General features: G+C 43.2%; 1 protein-coding gene across 3 annotated transcripts in view; it reads right to left on the reverse strand.

The window, feature by feature from the left end:
* Nucleotides 1-1346: 1346 nt before the first annotated feature.
* Nucleotides 1347-16585, reverse strand: part of AT-HF (HIS HF) — a 117583-nt gene continuing 102344 nt past the window's right edge. The window contains exons 13-20 of one of the 3 annotated variants that reach the window (XM_086812034.1): nt 10030-10141; nt 9742-9795; nt 9577-9664; nt 9463-9500; nt 9193-9298; nt 4769-4935; nt 1724-1802; nt 1383-1555 (exon numbers count right to left, since the gene is read on the reverse strand). In XM_086812034.1, coding sequence (XP_086668160.1) covers nt 1743-1802; nt 4769-4935; nt 9193-9298; nt 9463-9500; nt 9577-9664; nt 9742-9795; nt 10030-10141 — 625 coding nt within the window. In that variant the 3' untranslated portion in view covers nt 1383-1555; nt 1724-1742. Of the gene's footprint in view, nt 1803-4768; nt 4936-9192; nt 9299-9462; nt 9501-9576; nt 9665-9741; nt 9796-10029; nt 10142-16585 lie in introns of all 3 variants that reach the window. The other 2 variants (XM_086812035.1, XM_086812033.1) reach the window with 2 other exon arrangements.

A 16585-nucleotide genomic window follows, 5' to 3' on the forward strand; every position in this document is an offset into this window, starting at 1 on the left:
CGATGGTCATGGGGAATGCCTAATTCATGGCCCTTGCCCGATGGTACGTGGCCCTTGCCCGACCATGATAATTGGCTAATTGTTGGAAGAGGAAATCGGCTCCACCCACTTGAGTGGGTCCCGGGTGTGTACGAAAAAAAAAGTATTATATATATATATATATATATATATCCTTATTTATCATATCTTTATATTTTTGTATTATTTTATTTATTTAACTTTTCTTCTCTTACCTCTACACTCCTCTCCCCTATTCCTCTCTCTTTCTCAACATATCCCTACACCTCTCTCTCTCTCTCTCTCTCTCTCTCCACCCGCCACCCCACATCCCACCCCCTTCTCTCTTTCCAGTATCCCAACACTTGGTCCTCTTCCAATTGCCATGTGTCTATCCCTGCCCAAAAACTAGCGCATAATGAATAGTATAAGATATATTACACACACACACACACACACACACACACACACACAAATATCCGTAGCAGATATATGGGTATTTATAAATGTAAATAAAATACACACTATAATTTATGTTTTATTGCTTCTCTCTCTCTCTCTCTCTCTCTCTCTCTCCCACACACACACACACACATGTATACATACACACACTTACACATGTACCAATTGTGCTATAAGGATGCATGGAGAGTTGTACCAAGGTTGGATGTAATGTTGTTGGCATGTCTCTATCTCTATCTCAATCTCCGCCCACATCCTTTGTTCGGGAGTTAATCTATCAAGGATACTCTCCTTGTCCGCGATGCCAAATTTTCAAAACATGTGTATTTGGGAGAAAAAAAGAAGGAAACATATTGGGATTGTCTCGAGAAGATGACATGATAACATTCGCATTTGAGCATCTTTTATCTTCTCACAATTGGCATGAAAGGATCATTTTAATATATAATTTTGAAGGGATTTTTTCTTGACTTTAGATTTCATACTCATGAAAATTTTTAAATTTACAAAATGGAGAGATCTCATGTCATGAAAATTTTTAAATGTGTAAAATGAAGAGATTTCATACTCGTGTCATTTATTTATTTATTGAGATTTCATACTCGTGAAAAGTTTCAAATGTGAAAAATGGAGAGATTTAGTAAATGCACATATGGAACAATAAGGTGTCACAAATCAAAAAGTTATCTTCAATGATATTTTAAGAGCATTCACTTTTTACTCTTTACTAGGGATAAATGTGCCTCTCCTTATTGGCACCTATGTCATTGGTGAGCCCTCTATACCCTACATGCCTCGTATATAAATCCTACCCCACCTCTAAATTTAGATCTTGTTAGAGTTGGCTTATTTTGTGGTGCTCTACCTATTGCATATACAAGCTCATAAGAGACAAAGGTGTAGATTCATAGGCTCATCAAACGTGTGAAAGTGCCTGCAGCCTATTTTATTTTTCACTCTTGGCAAGACCAAGTAGCTTCTTGTTGCTTCTAATGAATTCACAAAGACCGTAAGCAAATTATTTAGCGAATGCTTAATCAAAGGTTTCTATAAGAATTATGTAATGTCTGGTAAAGAGAGAAAATTTGACAGTGGATCAGAAATGATAGATACAACTTCCGACCACAGACCTCAGCTGCAAATTTGACTGCATGGCAGTGCCACCTTTGGTGCTTATGCAGACAGGAAAAGGAACTTTTCCCAGCTGCAACATGTCGATGATGATATACCCAACGTCATCTTCAATGACTAAAATAAGGATTTGTCAACTATGATAACAAACATCAAGACCTGATCTCTACACTTTCTTCCAGCAAATGCTCCTTAACTGCTGCTATTTTCACCTGAAATCGTAAAAAAAAAACAGTTATTTGCCCACTTCTTGAAATTCAAATTTGCACACGAGAAAAAGGCAACTCCTTGAAAGATCTTAGCAATAGAGCCTGATTGTCCAAACATGTGACATCAGAACAAAAACAACATGATCATCATAATCAAATTTCCAAAATTTAGGCGAGATCGCAAAAACATGTTCCCAAGCAGAAATGTAATATTGGAATGAATCTCCTCCTACTCGGCTGACATGTGGCAGCCCTTAATCCCATATGCATAAAAGTGGTGTTGCACACCTTCATATAAATGGTCAAAAAGGACCCTTGGCCTCTCTCATCCCTCCAACACACCTTTGGTGTGAGTGGATCATGGGGATAGGAGGGAGGGAGAGGGGTCCAGCCTCAGGTTGGCTGTGACCCTTCGTGGGTGGTGTTGGTGGCGACCCTTCGTGGGTGCTGCTGCGCTTCTGACATGGTATCAGAGCCTTGTGCTCGCTGCTGCTCGTGGTCTAGGCGGTGTGATTATAGTTGAATGGACCAGACGGACCTCCCTGGATATCAATGGTAGGGCGAGGCCGTGTAAAAATTAGCTGCCCTCCACGTCTATCGATGGGACAGCGCCACCTGTTGGATGGTGGTTAGGTGCTCACCTACGCATGGTGATCTGTGAGAGGTGGTCGGTGCCAGTTGCAATCTGAGTTTCACTTCAGGGGGGCTGTTACAATGAAGCTCCTCTTCAGCTGACACATAGAGGAGAAAGAAAGCAAGGAAGCCAGAGCCAGACACTCAATCATCCAGCACACCCCCGCCCCCAACTCATGCAGAGTAAGTCCTTTGTCACAACCTCCAGACAGCTCCTTGTCTCTAACCACCCATGTACCAAATCCCACAAAATACCACTAAGAAGAGATTGCAAGGTAACCAAAGAGGAATCACAGACACCTTCCTCAGAGAGAGATCGGTACACAGCCCCTCAACAAGATCCTCATGCATCTCTGTAACCCCATTGCCTTCAAGAGAGAACAAGCGTGCAGCCCTCGAACAGGAGCATATGGAGAAATTCAAGAAGGTACAGCATCTACCATGTGACGTTCACATGCTCATCCAACATCACAGTTTCCATTTATGATGGCTTCACAGGGGGATGTTTTAGGTATCCTCCATTTTTGCCATTTTGTACTATTTTGGTCTCACATGTCATTTTGGCCTTCCACAGATCTCTCTTTCTCTCTCACAAAGATTAGGCAGGGTTGGTCCCACACTGGCAGGCATATTGATTCCCCTCCTACTTTATGCAGATGACATGGTCCTCCTTTCAGATTCAGCCGAGGGGCTTCAGAGACATTTGGATGCCTTACAGGATTTTGTGGACCTCACTGTTAACCTTGGTAAAACCAAGGTAATGGTCTTCAATACCTCCCACCCCTTCCCATCTAGATTGAGCTTCACATTCAGAAGGGATCTTGTGGAGATTGTCTCATCCTATGTCTACCTTGGTATCACTTAGTGGCCCACACTTCACCATGCTTCCCACAGCACATGCCAAAGTGACACGAGGATATGCAGCCTTGAGCTTCCTTCAGCGGCAGTGCTTCGAGGGACATTTCCAAGACCAAGGACAAAGGGTTGGCTTTTTGACACCCTCGTCAAACCAGCCTTGATGTATGGAGCAGCCTTCTGAGGGCCAAATTTATCCGATGATGATTGGCAGTGAGTTGAGAGGGCCTAGGTCATGATGTTATCCCGTATGATCTACATCAAACCATCAGTCCCACACCAGATTATCCAGGCAGAGTTTGCTGCAACCCCGATGATAATGGATGCACTCTCTCACAAAGTCACATACCTCCATCACATCAATCACATGGATCACCACAAGTACCCAAGGCTTGCTTGCCTTGGAGTCCTCTAGACAGCTAGCACTCAAGGGCCACCTTGGAGTATGGTATGCCCAAGTTTCCACTTGGTTCTCAGGATATGGGCTCCACATGGACTGCCTCCCACCCTTCAGTACGGTTTGAACTTTGAACTCCCCTTTTCTCCAGCTCTCTCATGAGGACACCAACCCGATTATTTGGTTAGATCTTCTCAGCCTCTACACCCACAGGCACATGGATCACACATTCCAAGCTCCCACCGAAGATGCACTTCTACAGAGGTCACTTCCTCCCGCTCACTGAGGATGGATTCATCTAGCAGCCGAGCTACCTGAGTGTTCACATGTCGCATGCCATGAAGATTGTGATTGGCTAGATACGGGTCTCATCACCGCCTCTCAAAGTGGAGACAGGAAGAGCTGAGCGCGTCTTCAGAGCTAGGGAAGCTCATACAGAGACCCAAGGAGGAGAGGATATGCCAATTATGCCACACACAGGTTGAGAGAGAGGAGCATTACGTATGTCGCTGCCCAGTATACCATGAGATCCACGGGAGGTTTCCCTATCTGTTCCATGAGGGATTTGGCCCACTCTCCAAGATCATTGACTTCCTGGACAAGCGTTGCCTAGGGCTCTTCCTGCTCGAGCTCCACAGACATAGGGACACTAAGACATGCCATAGACATTATTGTATCACTTTGGTCTCATAGGCCCATTCGGTCTTTAGTAAATCTCTCTCTCTCTCTCTCTCTCTCTCTCTCTCTCTCTCTCACACACACACACACACACATCTTAGAACATTATTACACTTACTGAAAAAAAAAAGTAACATTTGAATCAAGCATTTATCTTACCTCTTGTCTATGAAAAAAAAAGTAGCATTTATCCTACCGCAGACACAGGGACACTAAGGCATGCCATAGACATTATTGTATCACTTTGGTCTCATAGGCCCATTTGGTCTTTAGTAAATCTCCCTCTCTCTCTCTCTCTCTCTCTCTCTCTCTCTCTCTCTCTCTCTCACACACACACACACATCTTAGAACGTTATTACACTTATTGGAAAAAAAAAGTAACATTTGAATCAAGCATTTATCGTACCTCTTGTCTATGAAATATACCTGCTGCAAGAGCAGCAGAAGCTGTTGTTTTGTGAAAAACCTGGGAGAAATGTTCTACAACACCTGCACCACTACTTGCAATAACAGGTATGCTGACAGCATCAGAGACTAGCTTTACAAGATCAAGATCAAACCCCTGTCCTTGACCTGCACACATGATTTGAAAATTAAATGAATCTCGTGTACGAATTATTGACAGCTTAAAATGTTAGTGATAGCATATGTAAAGCAAACCTTACAAACATGAGCTAGCAAGATTTCAAACCTCAAGGACAACAAATTGAGGGTGGAGCATTGATTTCTAGCATTATATACTTCATGATTCATGATTTTATTTTATTTTGTCTGCAAAACAATCTGAGAAGCAGGCTCTATGCACAACATTTCTGCTCGACAAAACTAGCACCTTTAGATCTTTACTATGACTCATAAAGGCATGCGAACACATTTTAGTCTGCAAAGTAATCTAAGAGGCAGGTTCTATGCACATGTTTCAGTTTAAAACTAGCACCCTTTGACTCCCAAAAATGATGAATTTCATATCCACTAGTCCCAAAAAATGCATCTTCATCTTTTTGTTGGCTATGTTATAAATTTGGTATGTGTATATAAGAAGTGTCATTTCGAAACGTGTTTCGTCCAAAACAGACGAAACGAAACGAAACCTTCAAAACGACGAAACAATGAAACGGACGAAACGTTTCATGTTACTATGATTATACATAGATAAGCTGGTAGAGAATGGTAGCTTACATGGCATCAACATACCTGGAGGAAGAGACTTTGTCAGTCACGCGTATGGCGATGACTCCTTCCCCAAAACACGCCAACAGATCTTCAGAATATCATGGATGCCTTGCATCTATATGGATTGGCTGTTGGCCTTTTTTTGAATTTTCAGAAATCCAAGCTCTTGCCCCTGAACTACTGTGACCACTGATTGGCATAGTGTTCTATGGCTAGGGCAGATTTTCCCACCCAAAGAAATTGTCAGACACTTGGGATATCCTATTGGTTGGCGTGTTTCCCTTAAGCAAGAAAGGCAATGAATGCTCCAGAAACTCAGACAGAAACTTGACTACTGGAAGCTATCTACGTGGCCCTTGCATGTGCATCTGAGAATTGTACAATCCATTCTCATTGCATATGTTCAGTTTCACTTGCCATTGTTGCCTTGGACAAAATCAGATTTGGATGTATTTATGTCAAAGGCCTTCGATTGTCTTTGGTACACAAGTACGGATCGAAAACCTCTCCGTCTTCTCAAAAAGGAATTGGTTTGCACTCCAAAGATGCATGGTGGACTCAACATACTTGATATTCATTGCATCTCATTGCTCGAAAAAGCATCCTTATATTGGAATTTCTACGTCAACGACAACTTTGGGCCATCATGCTTTCTCACTTGGTGACAGTCATGCAAACCAAAGCTTTTGGGCATTGGTCTATTTCTTACAAAGAGATAGTTTTTGGAAAGTTTAGAGGACAAATCCCAGGTTGCCCATATGTCACCGGGTTGATTCAGGATTGGCAAGTTATTTTGGAATACCTACATTGGAATGGGCGGTAGTAATCAATCGGTAATTCCTTGCGCCTCGAAAACATTCATTGGAGCAGCGTGTTTCAAGAGCCTCTGGCCACTTTAGAGCCTTGCAGATCTTATTTCCTTCATGCACATGGATTGCATAGCATAGATGATGTGGTTGATATGCATGGCATGCTACTTTCCTTCCTTGAAGTGAGGCAACGACTTGGATTGGGTATGCATCATAGGCAGATTTGGAATACAGTGGTGGAATTGCTTGCCCCATTACAGCTTGTGCCTCCTCTTGAAACCCAAGAGAGACTAGATGATTGGTCATTTGTTCCAAGGAGGCCTCAACTCCGTCCTTTTCCTATGCCTTTACTTTCTGCTGTGAAAGCATATCACTTGTTATTGCACGCCCACAAACAACCCCCCCCCCCCCCCCCCCGCCCTAAATAAGCCTCAAAGGTGGTGGCGTGATGTGCTCTCACAAGTAATCTCTCTCTTAAGTAAAAGGTCTTTCTATGGAGATGTGTGGTGGGAGCATTGCCGGCTAGGGTTTTCTTAGCCTTCAGGCGCATTGCATCACCGGATTGTAGAAGATGCTCTCGAATGAACACACACACACACACACACACACATCCACATAGACATGGACATTTGTGTGTGTGTGTGTGTGCGCGCGTGCGCGCGCGCATAAAAATGCAAATCTGACTTTTGCAAATCATTACGATGCAACCCCAAAAAAAAAAATCCCATCACCAGGTACTTTGAGAGAAAGAGTACACAATCTGTTGCACTAGAATTTGTGCATCTTGTACCAAACAGTTCTTTGACTTGTGTACTTGGCAAGTCTTGTGTGTGTGTTATCACCCGCCACGTAGAACACGTTCACATGCATTTGCGTCACAGTAAAGATAGGTTTTTTGGTATTTTCGAAATTTGGGCAAGAAAAGGGGAGAAAGAGAGGAGGAAAGAAACAAGTTGGAAGGGAAGGAGGGAGGTGAAAAGAAAAGGAGAGAAAGTTGAAAGACAAGAAAAGGTGAGAAAGAGGAGGAGGGAAGAGGAGGGGTGGACCGTGGAGGAGGAGAGAGAAAGAAGAAAAGGGAAGAGGAAGAGGAGGCGTGGAGGAGAAGAAGTGAAGGAGCGAGAAGGAAGAGTGGACGAGGAGAAGAGGCGGAGCAACAGGTCGCAGCCGAGAAGAAGCGTCAGATGCGTGAAATGGCAAATGGGCAACAAACAAGGACGAAAACGACGGCAAAAATCGCATTTGCAAAAAAAAAAAAAACCTCTTGCCCGTTTTTTTGACCTCACTTTACATTTGGGCGAAACACCGTTTCGATGGGCAGGTTTCGTTTTGTTTTGAAATGTTTCGTGCCAGAAACGTTTCGTGCCGTTTCGAGAGGGCAAAACGGGTTTTTATGTGCAAGGCCCTAAGGCTGAACACCAGGCATTTTGTGAGCCCTTGTCTAGGAAGAAGTTGCCAGTGTACCGCCAAGAAATAGTCAGAGCGGTGCACGTCCTGCACACGACAGTTCCGTGTCTATCCAGCACATTATGTAACCCTCTTGTATGATGTAATACATTGTGTCATGCCCGGGACTTATTAGGCTGTAGGTCGGGTGCATGTCTTCCTGTCATTGTCAAATATCTAGGTCCTGGTGTGTGCAAAACCATGCAAATTGTACATGCAACACTATCTTGGGAGGTATGGAGGGCCAAGCACCCATGTGAAGGCCCATAAAGGGACTTTTCACCCCACGACCATCAAAAAGCCACTATAGGCCTGTTTTGCTACAGTCAGTCAGCCAGCCCTTAGCCCCCCATATAAGGGTGTCCACAGCCCTTTGCTTCTTATCTCATCACTCTTGCACACGAAAGGTTGACACCATTGCACAAGGCAGCCCTCAGCCTAAACGCAAGCCAAGCAGAGGTTTACATGCAGCCCAAATCTGCAGAGACTCAAAAACGCAGACAACAGAATTGCAGCACATAGAAGCTGTTGAGCAGAGGCAACTTCAAGGGTCGGCATTCAGCCCAAGACACCCGCTCTCTACAAGTCATATGGTCATCATTTTCAGGTTTCACAGCCCACAAGATCAGTCCATTATTTCATACAGCTATACAAGCAATTACACCTACAGGTAGGGGGCCTTATTGAGACCGAATCCTGTCATCTCTCTTTCTCTCTCTCCCTTCCATCTCTTTCTCTTGCATAATTCAGTTTTGAGAATCTCTGTTTATCAAGTAAAAGGTTACTTAAGCTTCCACATGTAACACCAATCCTCTAACCAATATCCTCTACGACGTACTGGCCATTTACCTAAATCGCAAAGAAAACTATTGAACAATCCTTTGTCCAATCTCCTCCGAACAAAGTATTGGCCATCAATCTAACACCTCTTGCTAACCTGTCGAGACCCGAAGAAGTACTGGTCATTGGTCTAACTCACAAAGAAAACTACTAACAAATCCTCCGTCCACCCTCCTCTAAACAAAATATTGGTAGTTCGTCTAACACCAACTACTAAACATGTTGACCCCTAAGAAGAATTCTTTTGTAGAGAGTCCTTCACACAAACTCCATTCCAAAAGTCACGAAAACAGGTCTCTACTCCTGGGGATCACAAAAACTCCCTTTGCACCACGCAAGCAATCCTATGAATTAAAAAATCACGATTAAAACTGAACAGTGCCCAGGGGTCTAGTGCCTTTGACACACTTTTCGAAACAATCAATGCAAACTTACACATTAAAACTCTATCGATACCCACTTAACCATATGCACAAAGCTGAAAATATAGATATCCACATCGCTGAAAAATGAAACTTGCACATACAATTCCCGCACTGGGGAAGTGGATGAAAGATGCTCTTACCATCGCAATCGATGCAATTCAAAAGTATCTCACCCGCACCAAGCTCCTCCACAGCTTGGGCAAGTTCATATGCTCCTATTGGTCGGCCTTCCCGACCTCCGCTGACCTGTCGTTGTAACACGCATCCAAATTGTTGAAGGCAAATCTAGTGCTCACTTCAAGCCTAGGATCTCATTTTGAGAAAACATCAAGCCTTTTCACTAGGAAACACTAGTACGTTTGTACACCATTTACAAAGGCTTCAGAAAACGATATAAAGAAGAGGTGTACCGTGCACTGATACCAGACATACTCCTCTCCATTTGGACCTACAAAGCACACAATGGCGCTTTACTTGGATTTTCTTAGCAGAGTTTCTCTTTAAATTTTGATTTTTAGACTTGCCTGGTTTCTGTGCTTTGATGGTCTTGAAGGGAACTTCATTGGGGGTGGTCACATAAATACGCCGTGGATCAATGCTCACCACCACAGCCTGATAATCACAAGCTTTAACAGTTCATATTGTCAAGCATAAATCTCCCAATTGCTCAGGTAAAGATGGTAACTGACCTGATTTCCATACACATAAGAGATTTGCTCTAAGCTGCTCTTTCCTGTTTTTACCTGAAGAAAAACAAGACGACTTATGAACAAGAAGCTAAAAGAATCCTTAACCAAGCACACAATCAAAACAGAATCTTGTTAAACTTGCAGGCATGACTGTCTACGCATTGTAGCCCGGTGGTGAAGGGTTTCACCTCCCAGGCTGAGAACCTGGGTTTGACACCCACCAGTCTACACCTACAGACACACTATATCCCACATGCAGGCATGAAAAGACATATAATGAGAACCCACTCCAGTCTTTCGATACTCTTCTGCAGCGTAGACGGCATCGCTCCCGATAGAGATCTTGTCTGCTCCTGATCTAAAGTATTCTGCTGCTACTTCGAGGCTTGAGTAGGACCTGCTGGACATTGGAGCTTTCAGATGAAAGTAGAAAAAGCCTATCAACAGGCCTATTTATTTCAAAAAACCTTTGCCTTCATAAATTTCAAAACCAAATCCTGCATTTATGTAAGGCAAGGCATCTAAAGGTGGAGTTAAGAAATATCAAAGAGTGGTCAGCAGGCCCTTGCCCAAGTGGCTACGAGTGACTATTGTGTCAGGCTGCCAAAGGGGCTGGTGAGTTCAAACCATGACACCTTGTTTATAAATATTTGTTTATTTGTTTATATATATATATATATATATATATATATATATATATATATATATATATATATCCAAGAACATACCCAAATTCACCTTATAAGAATGTGCAATTTATAACCTCCTGGTAGTAAATGTATGTTTATTTATTTATAGTGATATATTTAAATGTTTATATATAGTAAAATAGCGACAATGGCATAAATAATATATACAACAAAATAGCAAGCAGGTTCGCAAAGGGCCCGCACTATATGCAAGAACTATGTCAGGCAAATTTATTTATTAAGAAACCTGTTTCCTATCTCTCTTGGTGTTCCAATTTTTCCTTCTTGTATGAAACACGCCACACTTCAGAAACGTGCTCCACCTTATCTATGCCATGCCTAGACTATTACAACCCCACGACCAACGCCTCCCTGCTGAGGCCTTTGGCATGACCGCCGTCCATAATCCATCGAATCCAATCATGTTTGTTACATCCCGACCAGCCTAGGGCTAGGACGGGGAACACGTGGACTAACCCAAGATTACCAAAATTAGCGTTAAGGCTTTAGCCAAGGGTGTGGGGAATTGGAGGGTTCACACGTGGGCTAAGCGCGCTAGCAAGAAGAGGTCTAGATTGGCTAATAGCTTATAATTAATAGCCTAGGACTAATAATGCCTAAAAGCTTATAAATAAAGCAAGAAAGCCTCATAAATAAAAGGAGGCCACTTATAGTGAGATTATTACTATATACGCGACTTGGGGTCACTTATTTGACACAAGAGATCAAGTAGCCATGCGGTAGCCAGGGGTGAAAGGAGCATGCAAGATCTCTCAGCCATGGAGCTGTCAATGAGTGATTCGGCTTCATGGTATGGGACGCCAAGTTAGGGTCATCAGTGACTAGCAAGCTTGTGGCAATCCGACCTCAGGCTCAGGGGTGGTTCGAGGTACCGAACCTACGGTTGGGTGGTGAGTTGCTGGCCACAATCTATCCCAGTCACATGATGCATTCGAAGTCGGGTCTATGGAAACCTCGCTATGATTTCTCAAGTGCATCCTCTACTGTGATCCACAGTGGTTCTATATATATATATATATACCTATATATACCTAGATGAATCCAGGAACATGCCCAAATTCACCTTTTAGGAACGTGCATGTTATATACTCATGGTAGTCAACCCACAAGACTACGTAACTATCAACTCCATTATACATAGTATGGACTAGATACTACGACATCCCCACTAACGTCATCAGTGCCCAATAGTGGGTGTAGAACTATGTATCAAGATATGCTCTCACACACGCACTCCACACACACACACACACACATAAGAGCATATATTCACACAAAGCCCTTCGTACTGAGTTTCTGTCAAACCTCCGGAGATGCAAGGCAGACTCAGCCATAATGAAGCCTAGCACTAAGGGAAGTAGCAAATAGAAAGAATTAGTACAGCAAATAAGTAGTTGATAGGGCAAATGCACTGCTAAAGATAGAAAGAATAAGCACAATATCAACCGGCCGCAACTCGGACAAAAACTTCACAATGTGAAATCTACATGTCCGCTAATACGGCTTAATTATATACCTAGATGAATCCAGGAACATTCCCAAGTTCACCTTTTAGGAACGTGCATGTTATATACTCATGGTAGTCAACCCACAAGACTATATAACTATCAACTCCATTATGAATAGTATGGACTAGATACTACGACATCCCCACTAATGTCATCAGTGCCCAATAGTGGGTGTAGAACTCTGTATCAAGATATGCTCTCACACACCCACTCCACACACACACACACACACACACACATAAGAGCATATATTCACACCAAGCCCTTCGTACTAAGTTTCTCTGTTAGATAATCCTTGGGCACGGTCTAATGAAGACCTTTCATTGGTATCACAGCCTGGATTTGACAAAGTATGAACCCAAGGCGTGGGATGTACAAGAAAGTACTCTCGTGTGGGTGTGCAAGAAAAGCATGTGTTTTTATCCTTTTCAGAGTAGATGAGGCGATTTTTTTAATGCCCTAAGCATGTGAGTAGCCAGGTTGTGTATGAGGTCCATGTGGGCTAGTCCTAGGGCGCTGGAGCCAAGTTCAGCCCGTAAGGGCCAGCCAAGGGCGGACAAGCCTGTCAGGGCACCTGGCTTGCTTAGGACGGCCAGCCCAAGACAAGGGGCAGGCCAAGGCCTTAGGCATGGCAAATAGATGCACGGGCTAGGCCAGTAGACTGTGGAGCTAGAGGCACCCAGGCCAACTGTCAGGCCAACACATGAGCCTTGAGCAGCAAGTCTGAGGTAGAGAAGCCATGCAGCAAGCACAATTCGGGCAATTCAGCATTGCACAGGCAGGTCGCATTTGTGGGTCGAGAACTGCATTGAGTCATGAAGAGAGAGAGCGCATTCCTCTGCTGGTCACGAAAGCGGCCACATTTTTGCGTTGTGAGAGCAAGAGAGAGAGAGAGAGAGAGAAGAAAGAAAGTTGTATTAACGTCTTCAAAAGGCCAAAATGACCTATGAGACCAAAAGGTTACATCATATCCATGAGGTACATCATCTTGGGTACAAAATAGTAATAAAGAAAGATAACAAAAATCTAGAACTTTAAAATCTGATCTAGGTACATGAGCGGAGAGTTCTCATATCACCCTAATACATCCCTCATGGGCCGCTATGACATGGTGCTCAAGGTGGTAAAACTAAGCTGGCGCGAGAAGGTCCTGCGATGATGGGACATGATGGCTCGGATCTTCCTGTGGTGGCGTGGCCGTGAGCGAGGGCGAGGGCCATGGGGTCTGGGGCGTCGAGCTCTTGGTCTCATGCACGTGGAGAGAGAGAGAGAGAGAGAGAGAGAGAGAGAGAGAGAGAGAGAGAAAGAAAGAAAGAAAGTTGTATTGACGTCTTCAAAAGGCCAAAATGACCTATGAGACCAAAAGGTTACATCATATCCATGAGGTACATAATCCTGGGTACAAAATAGTAATAAAGAAAGATAACAAAAATCTAGAACTTTAAAATCTGATCTAGGTACATGACTAGAGAGCTCTCATATCACCCTAATACATCCCTCATGAGCTACTGTGACATGGTGCTCAAGGTGGTAAAACTGAGCTGGCGCGAGAAGGTCCTGCGATGATGGGAGATGATGGCCCGGATCTTCCTGTGGTGGCATGGCCATGGGCGAGGGCCATGGGGTCTAGGGCGTCGAGCTCTGCATAGCTCAGTGGCTCTGTCGAGTGAGAGAGAGAGAGAGAGAGAGAGAGAGAGAGAGAGAGAGAGAGAGGGCACTGGTGCACAAGATAAGAGAATAAAAGCATTAAAGGAAAAAAACAAGGGATATATTTTTGAAGAGCCCGCTTTTGGTAATAAAAGCAAGGGGCCAACTTAATAAAAGGCCTAGTCTTTTTTGGATAAAAACTGAAAGCTTTTTGCTTTTCTCTTCACTTCTATAAAAACTTCTTATCTCTCACACACTCTCTAAGGTGCAAAGACCAAATTGTTCGTGCTGGTCTTCATTACGCCTTCTCTATGCGTGCTTTTTACCTCTTCACGTACGCAAGTTTGGCACAACTTCATGGCCTCGCAAAAAGGTAAGATTTATGTGGAATCAGTGGACAGTAATTCCGTGAAGTCAAAAGACATTGAGCACATAAAGCCACCGGGTTGGCTCGGACTTTATCCTCCGCCAATTGATATGTTGGCAGGTGATCACGAAAGCGTTGTCGATGGTCCCATATGGGATGATAGCACTGAGATCACAAGTCAGGAGCACATTATCTAGTATCCCGCAAGGGTGGATGATGTCAAAGCCCAAAAAGTTGATGGGTGCTCCAAGCTTTCACCAACAAATAACCACGTGGATGTCTAGTGGTATCAAAAGGCTACTGCTACGTGGAATTCATGTCAAAATTCACACATGCATTGGTGTGTCCACAAATGGCTCAATAGTTTTGACTTCACAGACCTTAAGTCGTGATTTTTGTATGTATCTTTTGTAAAACCCCTCATTCATAATATTTAATTTTTAGAGGTCTTTTGCCGCATTGTGGTGGAATTTATTGTCTTGAGTAGACATGGCTTTTTTAAAGGATGTGGGAAGGATACCAAGATTTACCATGAACTCTTAGTGTTATCTAGGTGGCTGGTGGCAGGCAATCCTGTCGGGAGTTGGCATAACCAAGGACATGGTGCTTCAAGCAATCTTCTAGAGTTAGTCGTCTCGAAGATGCCTAGGCCAAGGTTTCCGGAAGGCAAACCTATGGCATTATATTTAGCATATGCTTTAGAATATGTAAAGGGGTCTCTCCTATAAAAAGAACCTATGTCTATAATGAATTTATGCTTTCCACTACTCTTGTACTCCCTCAATCCCTTTGCCCTTGTGTTGATTATCTTGTAGATCACCTCTCTTATCCCCACTAGCTATGTGTTTGCACTCTAGGCATCTTGTCAACATTTGGTATTAGAGCTGTTACTTCTCCTTGCCAAGCTGCAGTATGTGGAGCGCCACCAATCAAACGCCGCCGCCGCTTCAGAGCCCGCTACCGCCGCCAGTGGCCAGCCGAGACCCGCCAGCTACACGGGTGGCGCTAGTGCACAGCCAACCGCCGCCACCTTTGGGGCTCAAAAATAGTATGCTTTACAAAAATGTCAACTTCTTCAAGAATAGTATTCATCAAAAGTGGCTTGCTTCAAAAATAGCTTTCTTGAGCTTCTTATAAAAATGGGTGTGAGCCTTGAACCTTATAAAAGTGCACGTCTTGAAAAATAAAATATGCACTAGGGAGCTTTCACATGTCCCAAATAACATATACAAATTGCTAATAAATATGAATAGCGTCCAAATAAATTAATGGCGCTTGTCGTCACAAAATCAAAAATTATTTATCGATATTCAAAATTTGTCATCTCAAAATATATTTCCTAACCAACACCAACTCGCCTTCATTATCCAATCCAATGATTTACACTTGCATTAACTACCTAATCAATTAATAAATTAATTGATTAAAAATAAACATCCATATAAAATTTCATATCAATAAGACGATGCAACCAATACTTCCCACACATATACAGATTCATCTGCGTACGCGTAAAGTAAGCTACAATTGCCCGGATTTGGAAAGACGTCTCAATCTAAACCCGTCTAAGAGAATTCATAACATAAAAAACTTGGAAATAAAAATATTCCATGAATTCTTTTGAGAATCCATAAATACACAACATGGAAATATATAAAATATTCCATGAATTCTTCCTCAATAACACTGCCTCCTAGATCCACTAAAGATCAAAGACGGTGGAATGTCCATGATACTCGAGCAATGGCCATCATTGCTCTTTCAGTCAAGCGATCAATTTTACCTCACATTCGATCCTACAGCTCTGCAAGGGCTGCCTGGGTAGTTCTCAAGACCATGTTCCAGTCCGGTAATGAAGCACAAGTCGTGTACCTAATGCGGCAGCTAGACAACTTGACCATGAACAAAGGTGACTCCATTATAGATCATCTTACCAAGGTCCAATGCAGATTTTTCGCCTTATGTAAAGAAGACAAATAGAGGGATCATACTAGTCATTTATGTGGATAACCTGATTATCACTGGTGATAGTGATGCTAACATACATGATGTCCGGATGCTTTTGAAGAAGAAGTTTGAGATGAAGGATTTGGGTGAGCTGCCGTATTTCTTGGGTATAGAGGCGGTGAGATCACCTCATGGCATTTTGTTGTTACGGAGGCAGTATGGCTTAGACATGTTGTCTAACTATGGTATGACAGACTGCAAGCCTATTTTACTCCTATTGAAGCAGAACGCAAAGCTTTCCGTAGATACACGTGAGCTTTTGGAGGACCCCACTATGTACATGCACATAGTGGGTAGCTTGATCTACATGACCATTACTAGGCCAGACTTGAGCTATGTTGTTGGACTTGTGAGTCAATTTATGCACGCTCCCAAGAAGCCACACTTGGATGCCGCTAGATGGATTCTTAGGTACATAAAGTCCACAGTTGATTATGGACTTTTCTATGATGCTGGCACAAAGATACAGCTACATGCGTACACGAATGATGAATGGGCTGGTAGTGTTGCAAACAAGAGATCTACCAGCACCTTTATGGTTACTTTCGAGAGTGTTGCTATGAGTTGGAGCAAAAAGAAACAGCCGACAGTTGCCTTGTCGAGTA

This window comes from Cibotium barometz, chromosome 18 (assembly GCF_041138505.1).
Source record: "Cibotium barometz isolate CiBa-2024 chromosome 18, ASM4113850v1, whole genome shotgun sequence".
Classification (NCBI taxonomy): Eukaryota; Viridiplantae; Streptophyta; class Polypodiopsida; order Cyatheales; family Cibotiaceae; genus Cibotium; species Cibotium barometz.